Source organism: Centroberyx affinis, unplaced genomic scaffold, assembly GCF_046629955.1.
Source record: "Centroberyx affinis isolate AG114_WGS23_722 - 3 ecotype Tasmania unplaced genomic scaffold, CSIRO-AGI_Caff_v1 ptg004042l_1, whole genome shotgun sequence".
Classification (NCBI taxonomy): Eukaryota; Metazoa; Chordata; class Actinopteri; order Beryciformes; family Berycidae; genus Centroberyx; species Centroberyx affinis.
Window position 1 is genome coordinate 88,472 of NW_027281839.1, and position 17,225 is coordinate 105,696.

A 17,225-nucleotide genomic window follows, 5' to 3' on the forward strand; every position below is an offset into this window, starting at 1 on the left:
TGGGGCCTGTGTTATCTACGAGGGTTTTTGGATTTGCATGATCTTTCTACTATCTTTGGAGAAGACAATGGAAGTTAGGAGAAAAGCCATTAAGGATTGGGATAGTGAACTTTGACAAGAAATAAAACCAAGTTTTGAGGTGCAACCACCACCTGTGTTTATTTTCCAATATCTCAACATCCAATGAAAGCCGCTCTACTCCCAGTGTGCAGTTCATACATGGATTCTAGTGGCAGCTAAGGCACAGTTACACACCATATTGCTTTTTGTCCACATGTATTACTCTGAATGTTTAACACATGCACTGTTGAAAAGTATCTCAAGATGTGTTGTCCCAAATTAGACACATGGATGTGTTGAAAATGACAGCCTTTGAGACTGCAGGAAGGAGAATTCAGGAAGGCAGTGTACATGCATTGTAGTTTATGGTATCTTGTTCACAAGACAGCAAGAAACAAAAGTCATAGAGGATCCCACTGTGCATGTACCATATCCCCAATTTTAATTAGCAGTATTGCCCCATCCTGCATTTTCTATCTAGTTTTTCCACAGGAAGAGAAACAAAAAAAAACCTGAACTTTATCGGATACAGTGACACACATCTGATCTTTTCATAGTTGTCTAAACACGAGGGGGAAAAAAAACATTCTGGTTTCTGCATGTTTAGACAGACACAAGGTGGTCAGATCTGTGACACAAAGGCTGGATTTCCAACATTTGATCTGTGTCAATCAAATAAATAGAGCCCGTGAAAACCCAAACAGTGAACCTCGAAGTTTACACATCTCTATCATTCTCAAAGACATCTAGATGCAAAAACAAAACATCTCATTCATGAAACCAAAGCTATACTCAATCAGTACATTGTTATCTTCCAGCAAAGTGCCTCATCACATCATAGTCTCCAAATAAATTAAATGTCTAGAAATTCATAACCAATATAGATACTATAATATTAACAAAACAGTTTCACTTCATATACATCTATATTTTACTTAACATTTACAATTGTCAAAACTTAGTCATCTGTAAATCCTTGTAGGACTGAATGAGATCAATTCAGTGACTTGACAGGTTGATTCTTGGGGTTTTTGCTCACACACCAGACAGACATCAATTCATTCAATTGCCCCGTTCTGTAAACTAAACAAATTCAGTGCCGTTTTATGCCGGACAGTTTATGAATCAAACTCATCCAGTCCTCCTAGGGATGTTTTTACATCAAGATGATCTGCTCTTCATCTGCCCCTCAAACTCTCAGCCAATCGTCAGCCTCGGTTTTCCAGAGAAGGGCTGTGGCTCAGGTGTGGCTGACGGGCAGTTGTGTCATCGAGTGGGATATGAGGGGCTGGAGCAACAGTGGGTTTGAAGTTTGGACTGTGGAAGGAAAAAATAACATTTATAAGTTTTAGCATACTGTTAATAACTGGCCACAACCATGCTCAGGGTAATGAGGTGTACGTTTCTCTTACCATCCATATAAGTCAATGTAGTGAGAAGGGGTGTGTCTGGGGAAACGTAGGTTGTGTATTGCAGATCCTCCATCAGGGGTGGCGTCAGCTGGCCAGGAGGAAGTGATGTCATCATCGTAGAGGAAACAGGATGTGGGCTGATGTGTTTCTTTTGACGTGCTCGGCAGTTCTGAAACCAAACCTGAAAAGGCGGGAGAGCAGAGAAGGGAAGGGATGGTTAGCTGAATTGGTCTTGAAAGCGACATTTCCCACTTCACCACTCATGCGTGGCACCTGCTGGTTCCATGATACCTGTCTTCTCCTTTTCACATGGAAAAACATATCACAAACATTGTAAAAAATAATCACCAGTAATGTGATATAGGCTCACTGTGGATTCTAACGAGTTAAATAATTTTCACCTAAGGAAAAAAATCATTGAACTAGCACCTGAACGTGGCGTTATTTCTGCAAGTTACAAATAACATTGGACCATGTGGCTTCCTGGTTCAATGTCATTACTGTTAATCAAACCCATCCACTGTTCAAAGCATCCAAATGCCAACCTACCCTAAAGGCAGTTCAGAAACACTGGATGTGCTTTGTCTTTAGGAATGGCCAGAGGACAAATAATGCCCAACCATGAACCTTACATCTTTATGCACCAGGGCTGTTTATGTTTTAAGGGTTTAAGTAGTTATCTTTGATAAACTTGCTGTTGTGCCATGAGAAGTCCAATATTTTTTAGTCTGCTATGGTGTATGTTAAGCACACTGTACTTTTAATGGAAGGTACAAGCTAGGTTTTACATTTACATTTCAGCCATTTAACTGCCCTTACCCCCAGTGACTTACAATGAATCCAATTGTAGAATAACCTTCAATTCCTAGATCACCAAAATTACCAGTAACTATTCATAAGTAGCGCAAATATGAGGGCCTTAATGTCCTTACAATATTTCTGTGACTATAGAATGATCATGTGAGAGTGAAGTGCTAGGAAGATAAACACAGTAGAATAAGAGCTAAGGGGAGAAGGGATTGTTTTTAAATCATCTCAAATGCACAAGGATACTAAATGCTGATTAATAGAAGTGAAACGGCTACCAACGTTCTCATTCTCTATCCTGAGAATTTGTCTTGATCCTAGGGCTGAGGTGAGTTAGTCTACAGTTTCTGGAGAGTCTGACATTCAGACTATAGGAGCAGTAGTCCAGCAGCAGCTGGCCTACCTGAATAACTCTGCGGCTGAGGCCAGTCCTCTCTGCCAGTTTCTGGAGCGTCTGGGCATCTGGGTTGTTGTCCTTAGCAAACTGGCTCTGCATCACCTGGAAATGTTGGGGTGGAAGTTTATATGGTTATTGATGTGTTATGACCTGTTATAACAGTTCATATCTTAAGGAGACAACTGCACTTAGACTGGCCAGTGTGATATCCTGACTACAGAATATAGTATTGAAAAAGGGTTGCACTTGACAAAAAGTGGGAGGACCCTAGGTAACACAGATGTATTCACTCTTGTGTTACCTGGGATCCTTTCTACTAAAGAGGGAGGAGCAACATCATCCAGATACTGATGAAAGCCAGAGGGCTGAAAACATTTTTGTCTGCAATGGGAATGAAGTGATCCTGTATTGAAAGACTTTTTTTGTTGAATGGGACCAGTTGTGTATTGATAAGAGTTGTCCAGGTTGTACTATGAGTAGGGTTATTATTGCTGCTTCTCTACAACTCAAAATTGTTAGCTGTATGTCACCACACCAACACTTCTATGCATTGTTAACAACATTACTGCAATTATTTAGAAGTAAACTGCTGGTGCTACTAGCAGCCTTTCTTAGATTGCTAGGTTGGGGTGCTGGTCCCAGGGTAGAGTCATAAACATGTGAAAAATGGTCCGCAACTCCCAACAAAACGGTCCTTCACTTGTAGAATTTCAATATCTATTTATTTTGCAGAGCAATGCATACACGTTTCAATTGTGTATTCCTCAGAGCCTGAGGGAGCCTATGGTGGTCTACATGTGGTGGGCCATTTTGTTGGGAGTTGCAGACCATTTTTCACATGTTTATTACTGCAATTACGTCCAAAATAAATTTCTGCCAAATTTATTTTGAATGGATGTCATCTACATGTACAAATACATCTGTTGGGACAATTCTGTATATTCTGAAACATCTCTAAACATATTCTCCAGTATATGAGATGTTTTTTTCCCCTCGTATTGGTCAGCATATTAATTTGCTCACACACACATTTACTGTTTCAACGTGTGCGCACACACACACACACAGAGACAGAGTGGTAGTACCTGTAACTGGTCAACAGTGAAGCTGGTCCTGGCCCTCTTGGCAGGTCTGGGCATGGTGCTGGAACTGTCTTTGTCTGATGTCACCGCTTCTTCAGCTTTCGCTTTCTCTGAAAGACAACACACACAGGATATGTTTCAAGGATATCTTGACATTTTGCAGTTTAGTATTTTACTTTTTTCACCATTTGGCCTATTATGGGGTTAACATTTCACACGTCATACAGCTGCCGTCATTAGTACTCCCCATTGAAACCAATGGGTAACACTCGCTACAAGCTGACAAGCTACTTTGCAACTAGCAGTACAAATTAGTTTGAAGGAGGAATGTAGTTTTTGGTTAATAAAGTATTCCCCTCAACACACACACTATTTGAATCCAAACAGATGAATACACACATGATTTACAGGATGGTTTTTCCAATGTTTAGTCAGTGCAGTGTCAGTTTCACTGTCTAAATAGTGCAGTGTCTCTGGTAGGTCTGCCATCCTCAGGCTTTAAAGATATACAGATTTTAAGAAATAGAAGTGGGATATGAGGGAAGCTTGCAATCTTCTCAGCCTATGCATTTAGCAGCAGGGCAATTGAAACATGATTTATCTATGGCAGCAGATGGACAGTTTGTGTTCATATTTAAGCCTACCAGGTGAACCAGTAGACATTATTTGATGGGATCAAGTGGTCTCAAAAGCCACGTTTCCTTCATTTGGTGCCAAAGCTTCAAGAAGCCTTGTTCACCCCAGCAAGTGAACACTCCCTCCCTTTGCCCCCCTTTCCCTCCCACCCAAACACTTTACAAATCCACTCCATTATCCATCAAGAGGTTTTAGTCCTCTAGCCTGTTACTCATTCACTCACTCATCCATGCTAGCTTAGCCTGAGTCTGCTGCTAATCACATAGGTCCATTCTCAGCATTTTCCCGTCTGTGTTTGATATTGTCCACCACAGTGTCATAGGGCAACCCTCTGCCCTCACCTGTTTAAGAGAATTGTTGCTCACAGGCAAGGCAGTGCAACTGGTGGGGCACAAAGTGGGACTGATTTGCAATATCATTGGAGACATGGCACTATCTGTTATCATCCCTGATGGTTACCCTGACAACATCCTCCCTCCCTCATCAGAAGTTGACGCTTCAGAAAAACAACCTTATGGTAAAGAACCAAAGCACATTTCTCAAGCAAATCATTTTATTTAGATGAAAAAAATATATTTACAGATTAGTGTTTTCTAGTTCCACATTTTCACAAATAGAAATGACAAAAAAAGACGACAATTTCTCTACACTTTACTCCGCACACAACACCGTGAATTTGTCGACTCCCATGGCCATCCAGCACCAAGGGGTGTCAACATCTGTAAGACACTGGCAAACGAGGGTGCTGACTGACTTGGTCCTGAAAAAAACAAGATCTTAATCAAGTAGTAACTGAAATAAGCGAAATTGAGCCATATGTGTAATACCTTAAAGGAAATTAGTGAATCTCTTAAACATTTATTCCTTCGGCATCTCATTTGCTCACAATAAAAGATGACTGCTCACCAATGTGGCACTTCGACAGTCATTCAGTTACCTCAAATAGAAAACTAAATCGCACCTCTGCTTTGACTTATGTACATGTATGCCAATGACTTTCTTGGGCCAAACCTGTAAGTGTTCTATGATAGCAGCACTTGTCCTAATGACATCATTTTCAGGTGGATGTTCCGGTGAATTAGGCATGGGGCCCTCAGCAGGCCTTTTGCATGCTCAACAGTAGACCTTGGGTGCGCATGAGCCTGGTTGTAATTTCTTGCGTTGTCCTGGGAGTACTCCAACCAAGCAGCACTTACCAATAAGCCTCCACCACAGAGGCGACGACCCACGGAGCCATTCTGCACAATGCATGTCACAAGTTCTCCCAGTCACCTTGCAACAAGATTCAGCAGTGCCAAATGCACATCGCAAATTACCTGTACGTTCAGTGCATGTGCACAATCGATTGCTCCAATGATACTGGGAAATCTGGCAACAGCATAAAAGCCCCTTTTGATCTTTATTGTATGGAAACAATGTCATTTGGGAAGACAGAAACAATGGCATCCCAGACTGTGGGCGTAACATGACTCATGGAGGGTTGTGAAATGCTGAATAGATCTCCAATCTCTCCCTGAAATGTGCAGGTTGCCAGAAATACCAGCGAGGAGAAAATTGCAGTTGGTCTCTTTCTAATTTGGGTGTCAATGCATGGCACAAATTCCATAACATTTTCTATGGGATGCAATATCTATTAACGCACATGACTGAGGTAGGGACACCAACTCGCAGAGAGCTCACCTGATTGGTTGAGGCCTGATGGGAGCGGTGAGATTTTTAAGAGCCTGAATACCGAGGCAGGGGCTATCACAGAGGCCGGATGTTCTCTCAGACCCTTTGAATTACTGATGATATGCAACTTTATCTCTCTGTAAAACCCAATGACTTCACTAAAGTTGCTACCCTGCATCAATGTCTGGCTGCAATTAAGGATTGGATTGCCCTAAACATTGTCCAACTGAACCCAGATAAAACTGAGGTTCTTGTTATTGGCCCCAATCCTAAAATATAATGAAAGCGTGCCTTGGTCCCCTGATTCCCAACATGAAGTCAGCATCTACAAATTTGGGAATCATCATTGATTCTAATTTTATATTTGGTAACTGTATTAAAACATTGATGTAGTCCTGCTTTTTCGAAATGTGAAATATTGCTAAAGTATATTACATACCATCTTTCGAAGATTTGTAAATATTAGTTCATGCTTTTCCTTGTTCACATGCCCCAGTAAAACCACCAGAGGCAGATTAGAATTAGTCCAAAATGCAGCTGTGAGATTTCTTACAAAGCCCTCACGCAGGGTTCACATTACTCCAATATTGGCTTCACTGCACTGGATGACAAGTAATTTCTGAATTGATTTTAAGATTCTTCAGCAAATAGTCGTTTGTTTTAAAACATCTCAAAACGATTTTTTTTCATGTTAGTTTTTCACTGACGTTATTGTCTGTAATGTCAGTATGTATCAGTGTATTTTATTTCCATTTCTGATTTGATTATCTATATGTCAGTATTTCTTTAATTTCTGTTCAGTTTCTTTTGTATTGTTGCTGCTCCTTTTGTTCTGTGAAGCACTTTGCAACCCGGGTTTTGAAAGGTGTGTTTACTTACGGTCTATCCATTCATTCACCCCATCAATATAGACATCCACCCACTCAAGATTCTGGGTGCATTTGATGACACACCCCCATGATACTGTTGTTTGCCCTGCAGAGCAATCCATCATTGGCTGTATCACAGCTTTATTTTTTTTTTTTAAATAATCTATTGTGTTTCCGTATGCAATGCAAGCTTATATGTTGTAATCATATCATTTTCACATAATAGTGGCATGTATAATGCACTGACATTGCAATTTTGTTCAGTCCGGTGTATGCATTTGTTTCAATATCACAGATCATGAGAATCAACACTGACATCATCTAACATAATTTCTAAATTTCAAAGGCCAAACATGGAGACTTGCTTTTATGAGATGTCTTATCTTATTTTTATTTATGTTTTACCCATTCTTATTTTTATCTTGTGCCATCTTCTTGTTTTTACTTTTTACATTTAATTTATTGATTCTAATTATCCAACCTACCCCTTACCAGCTATCTACCCCTCTACTAATCCATTTATCCTGTGATTCATCCCATCCCTTCACTCACCGTTTTCCTGGGCACGTTTGATATTCTCCATCATAATGTCGTAGTGTGGCCGGCAGAAGACCCTGTCCTCCAGCAGTCCACATTCCTCCCCAGTGGCCAGCTGCCGCTTGCAAGAGGTGCAGGAGAAACAAGCCAGGTGGAAGGTGCTGCCTCGCGCCCGACGCACCCAGTCACTGGAATGGATATTACGGCCACAGCGGGCACAGCGGGTCCCATACCTCCTGAAGGAGAGGAAAGAAGGGAGGAAAGGAGGAGCGAGGGGAAGAATATAAAGTTATGTTTAGTTAGGTTTTATTTCAGTGATATTTAGTCAAGCAATCAATCAAAAGTGGAGATGCTGTGACCACTGTGGGTAAAACAGGTCCTGTACCTACTGAAAAAGAGAAGGGAGAGGAAGGTCCTCTGGGACAACCAATATGACAAACTAACATTTTCATGATAACTTTGTTCATTTCGGTTCACTGTGTAATCTATTATTGATTTTTACCCATTTGTCACACTGCATCTTCGTATTATTGCCCACCTCCACCTGAAAACATTGTGCACTGTCAGGTCTGATGTTTTCTAAGAGATGGAGGGCCGAACAATTTAAATGCCAATGGGATGGAAGAAGCATGCCTGTGGTATAAACAACATCATTGTAGATGACAAATTGTGTGACTAAGGTTGTTGGTGTCTATAAATTGAGGGTTAGGATTTTCGATTAATTTGGTCAACAATTAAAATCTAGTTTAAAGGGGAATGCATGCACTTGTATAGTGGTAATGCTCGACTCTAATAACATTTATTGTTTTCAGTTTCCATCATTTGAGTTCCTGAGCAGTCAGCCACCCACAATGCCTATCTCAGGAATATCACTGCAATAATACGCTTTGATCTGGGTCCCAAGGTGAGACACCCAGTTTACTTTTACTTTACACTTTTTTACTTTACATACATACATACATACACACACACACACACTGTATATATATACAGCTCTCAATTAAGAGACCACTGCAAAATTATCAGTTTCTCTGGTTTTACTATTTATAGGTATGTGTTTGAGTAAAACGAGTAAAATAAACATTTTTGTTTTATTCTATAAACTACTGACAACATTTCTCCCAAATTCCAAATAAAAATATTGTCATTTAGAGCATTTATTTGCAGAAAATGACTGGTATATAACTGGTCAAAATAACAAAAAAGATGCAGTGTTTTCAGACCTAGAATAATGCAAAGAAAACAAGTTCATATTAATTTTTAAACAACACAATACTAATGTTTTAACTTTGGAAGAGTTCAGAAGCAAAGAAGAGCCAGGCTGAGGTTTGCAAAAGACCATAAGGATTGGACCGTAGAGGACTGGAGTAAGGTCATCTTCTCTGATGTGAAAGACTGGTGGAGAGCATGCCGCATGAAAGCTGTGATTGAAAATCAGGGTTATTCCACCAAATATTGATTTCTGAACTCTTCCTAAGTTAAAACATTAGTATTGTGTTGTTTAAAAATGAATATGAACTTGTTTTCTTTGCATTATACGAGGTCTGAAAACACTGCATCTTTTTTGTTATTTTGACCAGTTTGTCATTTTCTACAAATAAATGCTCTAAATGACAATATTTTTTATTTGGAATTTGGGAGAAATGTTGTCAGTAGTTTATAGAATAAAACAAAAATGTTCATTTTACTCAAACACATACCTATAAATAGTAAAACCAGAGAAACTGATAATTTTGCAGTGGTCTCTTAATTTTTTCCAGCGCTGGCTGTATGTATGTATGTATATATATATATATATATATATATATATATATGGTTATATATATGCAAAATGCAAAATGCAAAAGTTCTTCTGGGTATGAGTGTCAGCTAAATGTGTAAAATGTAAACAAAATAAATAAATAACTTTAAAAAAAAGTGTAAAAAATGACAAATGTATGATTATACTATATTATAATTATATTCTTAAAATCATGAATCAAGTCATCTAACTTCTTTTCTTGCAAATACATGTACACTGTTGCATTTTTGGAATATAACTCTTCAATCATAACTGTCAAAGGAACAATGTATTTATGTATTCAGTAAGTGACTGTTTCACCACATACCTAAGTCTTCAAATTTACTTTTTAAACCATCTTTTTTTTAACCATCATATTCAATTTTACCATTTAATATATGGTAATAATTTCATATCTTTCACTTACCAAAAGTGAATCAAATCATTTCACTCTTTTTCAAAAGAATTTGAAGACAGAAGAATCAAATTTGTAGCCTAACACAGATCAAAATGCCACAAAACTCTTCAGCAAAAACTAAGAAAAAAACAAGGCATTTAACATTTTCTTTTTGTTTGTGTTGTAGTATTTGTAGCAGTTAATAGTGCTGCCGTGAGACTTAGTGAAACCACTGAGTTTGACATATTTTGTCTATTCTGTCTTGTTTAAGTTACACTTATTCTCTGAATTTTCGTTTTCATTTTAAAATGTAACACAATCCAGTGACATTTTAAATGTAGAATTATTTAGTAGGTATGAAATGTCGTTAGCTTTACCTGAAGTAGTCGAGTTTGCAGAAAACCTGTTTGTCTTTGATGTAGCAGCTCACGTGCCGCCCCAGTGACGTCTGGCACACACTGCACGAGAGGCAACGAACGTGCCAGCACAAGTTGTTCACCTGTGAAAAATATATATAGCTAATATTTTGTTTGTGTGTTACAAGTTATCATTTTAGACGTCTTTCAAATCAAATATTGGTTGATAATGGTAGGTGATGAAGAGGCTATTCAAATTGTTGTAGGCTATAGGCTATAATTCTTTCAAATGAAATGAATTTTATTTGGACGTTAACTAATGTGAGTTTGAGATTAGCCTACAAATGTAAATGTTGGCATGGAAAATCTGTAAATCTTATTAGCTGCTTTGGCAGTCTTAATTTGTTCTAAAAACTACTTCTGTTATGCAACCAAGAAATTAAATGAACCTAGTCGGTGAAATTCTGAAACCACTAACCACTGTGAGCAATTGATGAGGTAGTCTAGTTAGTTTCATGCCCTGAACTGATGAAATACTATATTAAATAAAATAGTTCACCCTGAACATATCAAATTCACATAGGATACAGTTCATTTGTGGAGCAGTCTAGCCACTGAAAAAGATGTCCGCCTTCGGTAATGTCTTCTAATTCATTCATAAATGTTACCTTAAAACAAGTGGGGGAAAAAACGCCAATATGGTGAAAAAATTCAACTTGTTTGTTTTGGGAATTTTCTAGGAATTGTCAGTAGGCTATCTTAAAAAAAAAAAAGATCACTTCACTAGTGCCAAGAAAATGACACTCGACTAAAGAAAACAAGCTGCGAACAAGCGACCGTTACACATTCAAAACAAGTGAAATTATCTCATCCATTTGGCTGATTGTTTTCACTTCTTTGAAGAGAATATAATATTAATCGAATATTTTAAGACTGCGTGCTGAAAGACGAAATTACTTGTTAAGATGGATATTTTTGCAGTGTAGTCCATAATATTTTTGTGTGATTCTGACCTTCAGAAGGTATCTGTCCACTATCTCCAGGCCGCAGGAGGTGCACAGGGTTTTCCCCTGCAGGGAGGCCACAGCCGGGACGGAGGACGAGGAGGAGAGGGAGGAGGACGGAGAACACGAGTCCTCCTCGAAAATATCATCAGGCCCAGAGGAACCCTGTCAAGAGGCATATTAGTCTAAAAATGTCTAACCATACAAAACTCCAATGTGACAGAAAATGTAGAAAGAAATTGTTTTGACTTTAAAAATATCCATGGCATAGGCCTACAACGTCTCCATCGTAAAGATAGTCAGCCTGTTTTGAGGTGGCTGTAAACGAAACTATTTGGGATACAAATCTATCCAGCGACTCCGAAATATCTGTCAAAATGTCCGCAGTGTAAAACGGTTATAAGCTAATTGTAGTAGCATGTTGTTTATTTGTTTGGGGGAAGACTGTCTACTAGGAGCAAACTAAGCCAAATGTTTTCATGTTTGGATTCGTTCGTTTTTGAGTGTGGAATGTCTAGCCTACACGTATTTCAGCTTCGGCTATTCTGCCCTCTGCTTTGACGCGTTATAGGTTATGAACCTCTTAAGAAAATAACGTTAATGCAATGTTAAAAGTACCTACTGTGTCGTCTGAAATAATTTCCTCTAGAGGTTCAAACAGGACAGCCTCGGCCGGCCTCCGTCCTCCCTCCGACATGGTGAGGCAGTCAGTGAGGGGTCCAGAGTGATGAGGGAGCCAAAATGACCACGAAGGTCTTCAGTAGGCTAATGTCCACTTCATATTTCCATGACAACCACGGAGACTGACCTATAGGCTACTCCCTAACGAAGGTTATCTTGCCAAAACGAAATACTCGCGGACATTTTCTTATATGCCTATGTTTGTGCCTTTATCAGGGCTATATTTTTGCCTGCCTCGGCCTATTCTGAAATATCCGACAGATATATTAAATAGTTATGGAATCCTGTAGGCTAATTCACCGATTTTGCCATTCACAAATTCAATTTTCTGCATTTCTGTAATTAGCAAACAGTAGGCCTAGCCTAATCCTACTTTTTGACAGACGGACACTCCACGCGCTCACAGCTGCAAGTGATTCCGTCTAATTGTCTCGAGCCACGTAGCTACGCGCACATGATCACGAGCCGTCAGCCAGATACAGGTGAGTTTCACCTGTATCGGATGCATGCCGAATTGAAGAATAGACCCTAACTATTTACAAAAGGTCTTCAGTCATGTTAAAGTGTGTGCGTTTGACTATAAGGCCACGTTACATTATAAGGTTGTTGAATGGAGTTTGGGGAGACCTGTCCATATCAGAGAACGGAATGGCTATTATTAGGCTATATTAGGCCTATATGCCTATTATTAGAAGTTAAGAAAATGTATGAGACTGACGAATCTGATCAAAGGTTTCACTCTCTGTTATCTGTGTATTATGCACAGAGATGTAGCCTAGTCGAGGGTTAACCCATTTAAACTCAGGTTAATCCACCTTTTTTTTGGCGGACAGAAATATGTATGGGGTAGGCTAAATTCATAAAATAAGGATTTTATGAAAATAAAATAGATGGTGGATGTTTGCCACATGATATTCATCGACTTGGAGGGAATATTAATGGACGAACCGTTGTAGGCTATTTACCAACATCACTAGTTATTCATTTCTAAAATAAATAATATCTAAAAACGAAAAAAAAATAGATAATACTATATCAGATGGGGAGACGGGTAGGGGTGTTCCCTGAGACTAAATACATTAGGCTATATGAGGGCCAACCATAATTATTTTCAAAATACATAGGCCTTGCCTAATAGGCCGGTAAAGTTGCTGTCCTAGTTGTGCAATTCCACATCCCCTGTGGCATGTGGACAGAAAGGTCTGTTTGGCTTTAAAGTGTAGCATCGTTGTATTTTGGGCAACAAATGAAAAAGAAGCCGTCTCTCCTGGGGCTACACAGCTTCCATTTAACAAACACCATGGTGTGTGACAGCAATACGCAATTAACGTTGACGCCAACAGCTTTTACAAATAGCCTATAGGCTAAAGTTGTTTTTTTTGTTTTTAGTAGCCTAAAATGCTTTTCAGGTTTAGACGTTGTAAAGTAGGACTCGGTGTTGTTTATCTTGCGTGCTATAGCCTAGCCTAGAGCCTTGCTAAACTCACTGTAGCCTAATGGGAGATACCACAGAAACGGTTTAAATCTCTAAAATGATAGCGGCGTTGCAGCTCCGAGGAAATAAATAAAATTTCGACGCAAACCAGCCCTCATGCAACACTAAATAGCCTACACCATAAGTTCTCATTCGCCTAGTAGCCTATCCGTTACTATTTAGTGACCTTGTTACTCACCGTGCTGAGGCAGACGGAGTTAAACATTGTCACCGAGCATCTGCCCGCTCCTCCGATGCATCCCAAAGCCAGATGTTGGTCTCTGGTCGGTTTATTCCACAAGCAACAGACTGGGGATTTGAACTTGTTTTTAGTCCAGTGTCAACCTACTCGCCTCAGCTCTTCCCTCTGCTCTGCCGATGGCTTTCTTCACGTCTGACAAAATAAGACACAACTTTTTTTTTGTTCGTGTCGTTTTAAGCTGCCTATATGCTTCCTGGCTGCACCTCCCACTCAGATGGACTGGACCCGCCCGCCGCAGCATCATGTCAGCGGGGGGGATGAAATGTCATTGTTAGGATAAAAGGAAGCATGGCCCGTTCTGCTTCTTTTTCCTTTTTTTTTCTCTGCATGAATGGCCAAAATATTAGGGGGGCCCTCGTTCTCACAATTCAACACACACACACACACACACACAGGGCAACATTACCTAGTAAAATATTATTGTGGACATTACACAGTAAGATGTAAATTAGGAAATCCCAATTATACAAACTAATATGGGGCACATACACACACAGACACACACACACACACACATCATCTGAGGTACGAATGATATGATTTCCATTTTTATCCAATCATACTCTTTGAAATGACCTTATATCACTTTTATAAATGTGGCCCAAGATCTGAAAGAATAAAAAGTCAGATTTTTATTTTTCTTATTGTGTGAATGAAGCCAATGGGCAAACATTGAATCCTATAAGCTGTCATGGGCTGAATTTTCACAACAAATTCAGATTTTTACTGTGACCCAAAATGAATCTTTTAATTGTCAGTTCAACATGGATGGAAAAAAAACATCAGACTGGGGTCACATCAAATCAGATTTTCGATTCCTGTGGAAATCCAGTCATGCAGCATTTCAAATACATGAAGGCGGAAAATAATTATAAAAATCATGTTTTTAAAAGGGAGTCCTTTCTTTTATGGCACATTTTGAATGAAGTTTTCAGAGTACAGAGTTACATCACATTCTCCACCACTCTCTTAAACTGCCAGTGCTTCAAATGTGTGAACATCTTAAAAAAAAAATCCAGTTTCTAAAAAACTTTTCCTATAAGAGGCATTTTGGATTCAGTTAGGCCAGATTGACATTATCAGTATTCCTCATCTTTTCCTCTCTTCCCACAGGGGAGCTGGGAAACGCAGCGCGGGTCGTGTTAGGGGACTGAATTCTGTTTATCCAGACATCCACACCGTCTGACTGGCAGCACTCACAGGGGAATTTAGTCCACCGACACACAGCCAAACTTGTTGCCTTAATGCCTCAAACCCAGTCAGAGTAAATTAGAACAACACCGCTTTCTGGGTTCGATTTCCTGAGTCGGAGTGGAATCCAGTGACACTCGAGGCGTTTTTTGGAACGGTGTTGAAGGGTAACACGCTCAGCGACAGACAACAGTGACACCCAGGGTCACATTTATTTATTTATTTTCAAAATGTCCCATTTTTTCCCCAGGAATCTATTATACAACTCACATTCATATCTAATTTGTCTGCTCTTACCCTATAATGACTTTTGCTTTGGGGAAATGTTTCACAAACTAGCAGCTGTGCACAGAGGGTCAGGGGGGCAAAAAAAAGGCCTCTCCCCCTCCTATAAAGAGACAGAGTGCCCTTGTTAATACAGAGTATACCTCTCCTTTCATGAGTACCTTGCCACAGTTTAAGTGAAGATGATGGTAAACTACAAGACAAAAACAAGGCATGAATGAAAACGGTCTCGGAGGACATTTTGTGAACGGCAAGGCATAGGGGTCACGAGCAGGACTTCCCCTTTGGACCCTGTCTGGGCACAAGTCTGCAACCTGATGCCTCAGTCCCCCCCAGCCTGCCTCACAATGAAGAACAACAACTGGGTTTTCAGGAGTAAATGTAACGGCATGGATGGTTAGGATAGGCTCTGGTAGAAGAAGGTGAAACATGCTTATGAAATGAATCTTAAAAATGAAAGAATGCACACCTCAAAAGGGGTCTATATTATTGGGTTGTATAATTGGGTGTAATGTTTCTTTATGCTTGTGTGGCGTTCATTAAAATAAAACAACTCTTAAGTGTTATAAATTCGAAAAGATAGAAGACAGAAGATAGAGAGTAAATAACCTTATAATTCCAAGCTCACAAATCATAAAAAAAAGCAACTTTTTCTCTCTGCTAATTATATCGATATCTCACCAACATGTTTCTGTTAAGCTGGTGTCAGGATGCAAAATGTGCCTTTCATTCAATATTTTAAGAGCATATAAACAGTGACTGGACATCCCTCTGCCTACTGTAACTTTTGATTCAATCCTTTGACAAAATTTTAGGTATGTGTATAACTATTTTTCCTATTTATAAGCGTGACAAAGAAATCAGGAATTTAGATATTTATTTTTGATCATGATGGCATTGCAGTCAGTTTTGTAATATGAGATAATACTAACTCATTCAGAAACCCAAATGCATGTTTCAATTCATTCTTTATATCAAGGGCAATTTGACATCAATTCTGTGTGATAAAACTCTGTGGAGCTTTCATACCCTTTACATTATCATTCATTTTATGTCATTCTTGGGCCATAGATTACAGTGGACAGTGCAAGTAATAAAAGCAGAGAAACCACATAGATTGTGAACTGGATTCAAACTGATACCTGTGCATCCCAATCTGCTTTGACCCAAACCCTGCCATGTAAGATAAAATAAAGGTAGTCAGTTCTTCTTTATTATCGGAGAAGCTTCAGGTTCAGGTGCATCTTGGTTTAAAGTGGTAATCCTCGAGCTCCTCATCATTATTATTATTATTATTATTTTCTCCGTCTTTTTTGCTCAGTGCTCATTGCTGTGGTGTTTCTGCACTGCTCTTCCCAGAGATCACCTGTCAATCAAACTGTGTCCAGTACTGTGACGTCTTGCTCCTTGGATTTTCTGTTGATGCCGGTTGAGTTTCTCTTTTCTTTGTCTGTTCAGCCATGGTGGCTATCACTGCTCATGCTAACTATACCCAGTTCTTCTTCTTCTGTTTATTCCAAACAAACCGGAAGCGTAAAACATATCAAACACACAGGATCTTTCCCAGGAAAGAGCTACCAGACACCGGATGTTTAGAACAGCAAAAATAAAAGCTTTCATGGACTGGATATAGGCTGAATCGCTGTTGTGTTACAGTGTATCATTTGGCAATAGACAGAAACAAAACACACATTTATTTAAATGAAAATGCTGTGAATTATTACTTCAATGGTTTGATGGTTGTTGTCCTAGAGATTCTTCCATGCACTTGTTCTAAGAGTAATAACACATCTGAATGATTAAAGTTTAGAGTTAAGTTTAGGACTCTCACCTGTGGCAGACCTCCCCTCTCCTCTCCTCTCCTCTCCTCTCCTTTCCTCTCCTCTCCTCTCCTCTCCTCTCCTCCCCTCTCCTTTCCTCCCCTCTCCTTTCCTCTCCTCTCCTCTCCTCTCCTCTCCTCTCCTCTCCTCTCCTCTCCTTAATCCAGACCACTTCAGAGGGTCTGAGTACTTAGGACAACACTCACTGCAGACAACATCTGCTGATTCATTAAAATTAATGGGGGGGGTTGGTGCTGGTTAGAGAGACCAAAGCAGCCAATAGAGTACATCACTAGTTATCAAACATTTTTAACCTCAAAGCACCAAGGCTTGAAAATTAAAGGGATACTTAGACATTTTGAGACTTTTGGTTGGTTATTTTTCCTTGACCGGACAACTTCAGCGAGTCTTATTCATTTCAAAAACTACTTAGGCAGCTGAGAAATTAAAATGGCAGAATCCACTCGTCGCCGTGGCCACTGTGTTGACACAATCACACCAGAC

At 39.5% G+C, this 17,225-nt stretch overlaps 1 protein-coding gene across 1 annotated transcript; it reads right to left on the reverse strand.

The window, feature by feature from the left end:
* Positions 1-157: 157 nt before the first annotated feature.
* On the reverse strand, positions 158-13,550 carry LOC139663532 (LIM/homeobox protein Lhx8-like). Its single transcript, XM_071542227.1, has 8 exons — positions 13,363-13,550; positions 11,018-11,173; positions 10,026-10,147; positions 7,487-7,707; positions 3,762-3,868; positions 2,683-2,778; positions 1,473-1,653; positions 158-1,377 (listed from the first exon to the last, which is right to left on the reverse strand). Exons 1-8 carry the CDS (start codon positions 13,387-13,389, stop codon positions 1,301-1,303), a joined length of 987 nt encoding a protein of 328 aa, XP_071398328.1. The 5' UTR covers positions 13,390-13,550; the 3' UTR covers positions 158-1,300.
* Positions 13,551-17,225: the final 3,675 nt, after the last annotated feature.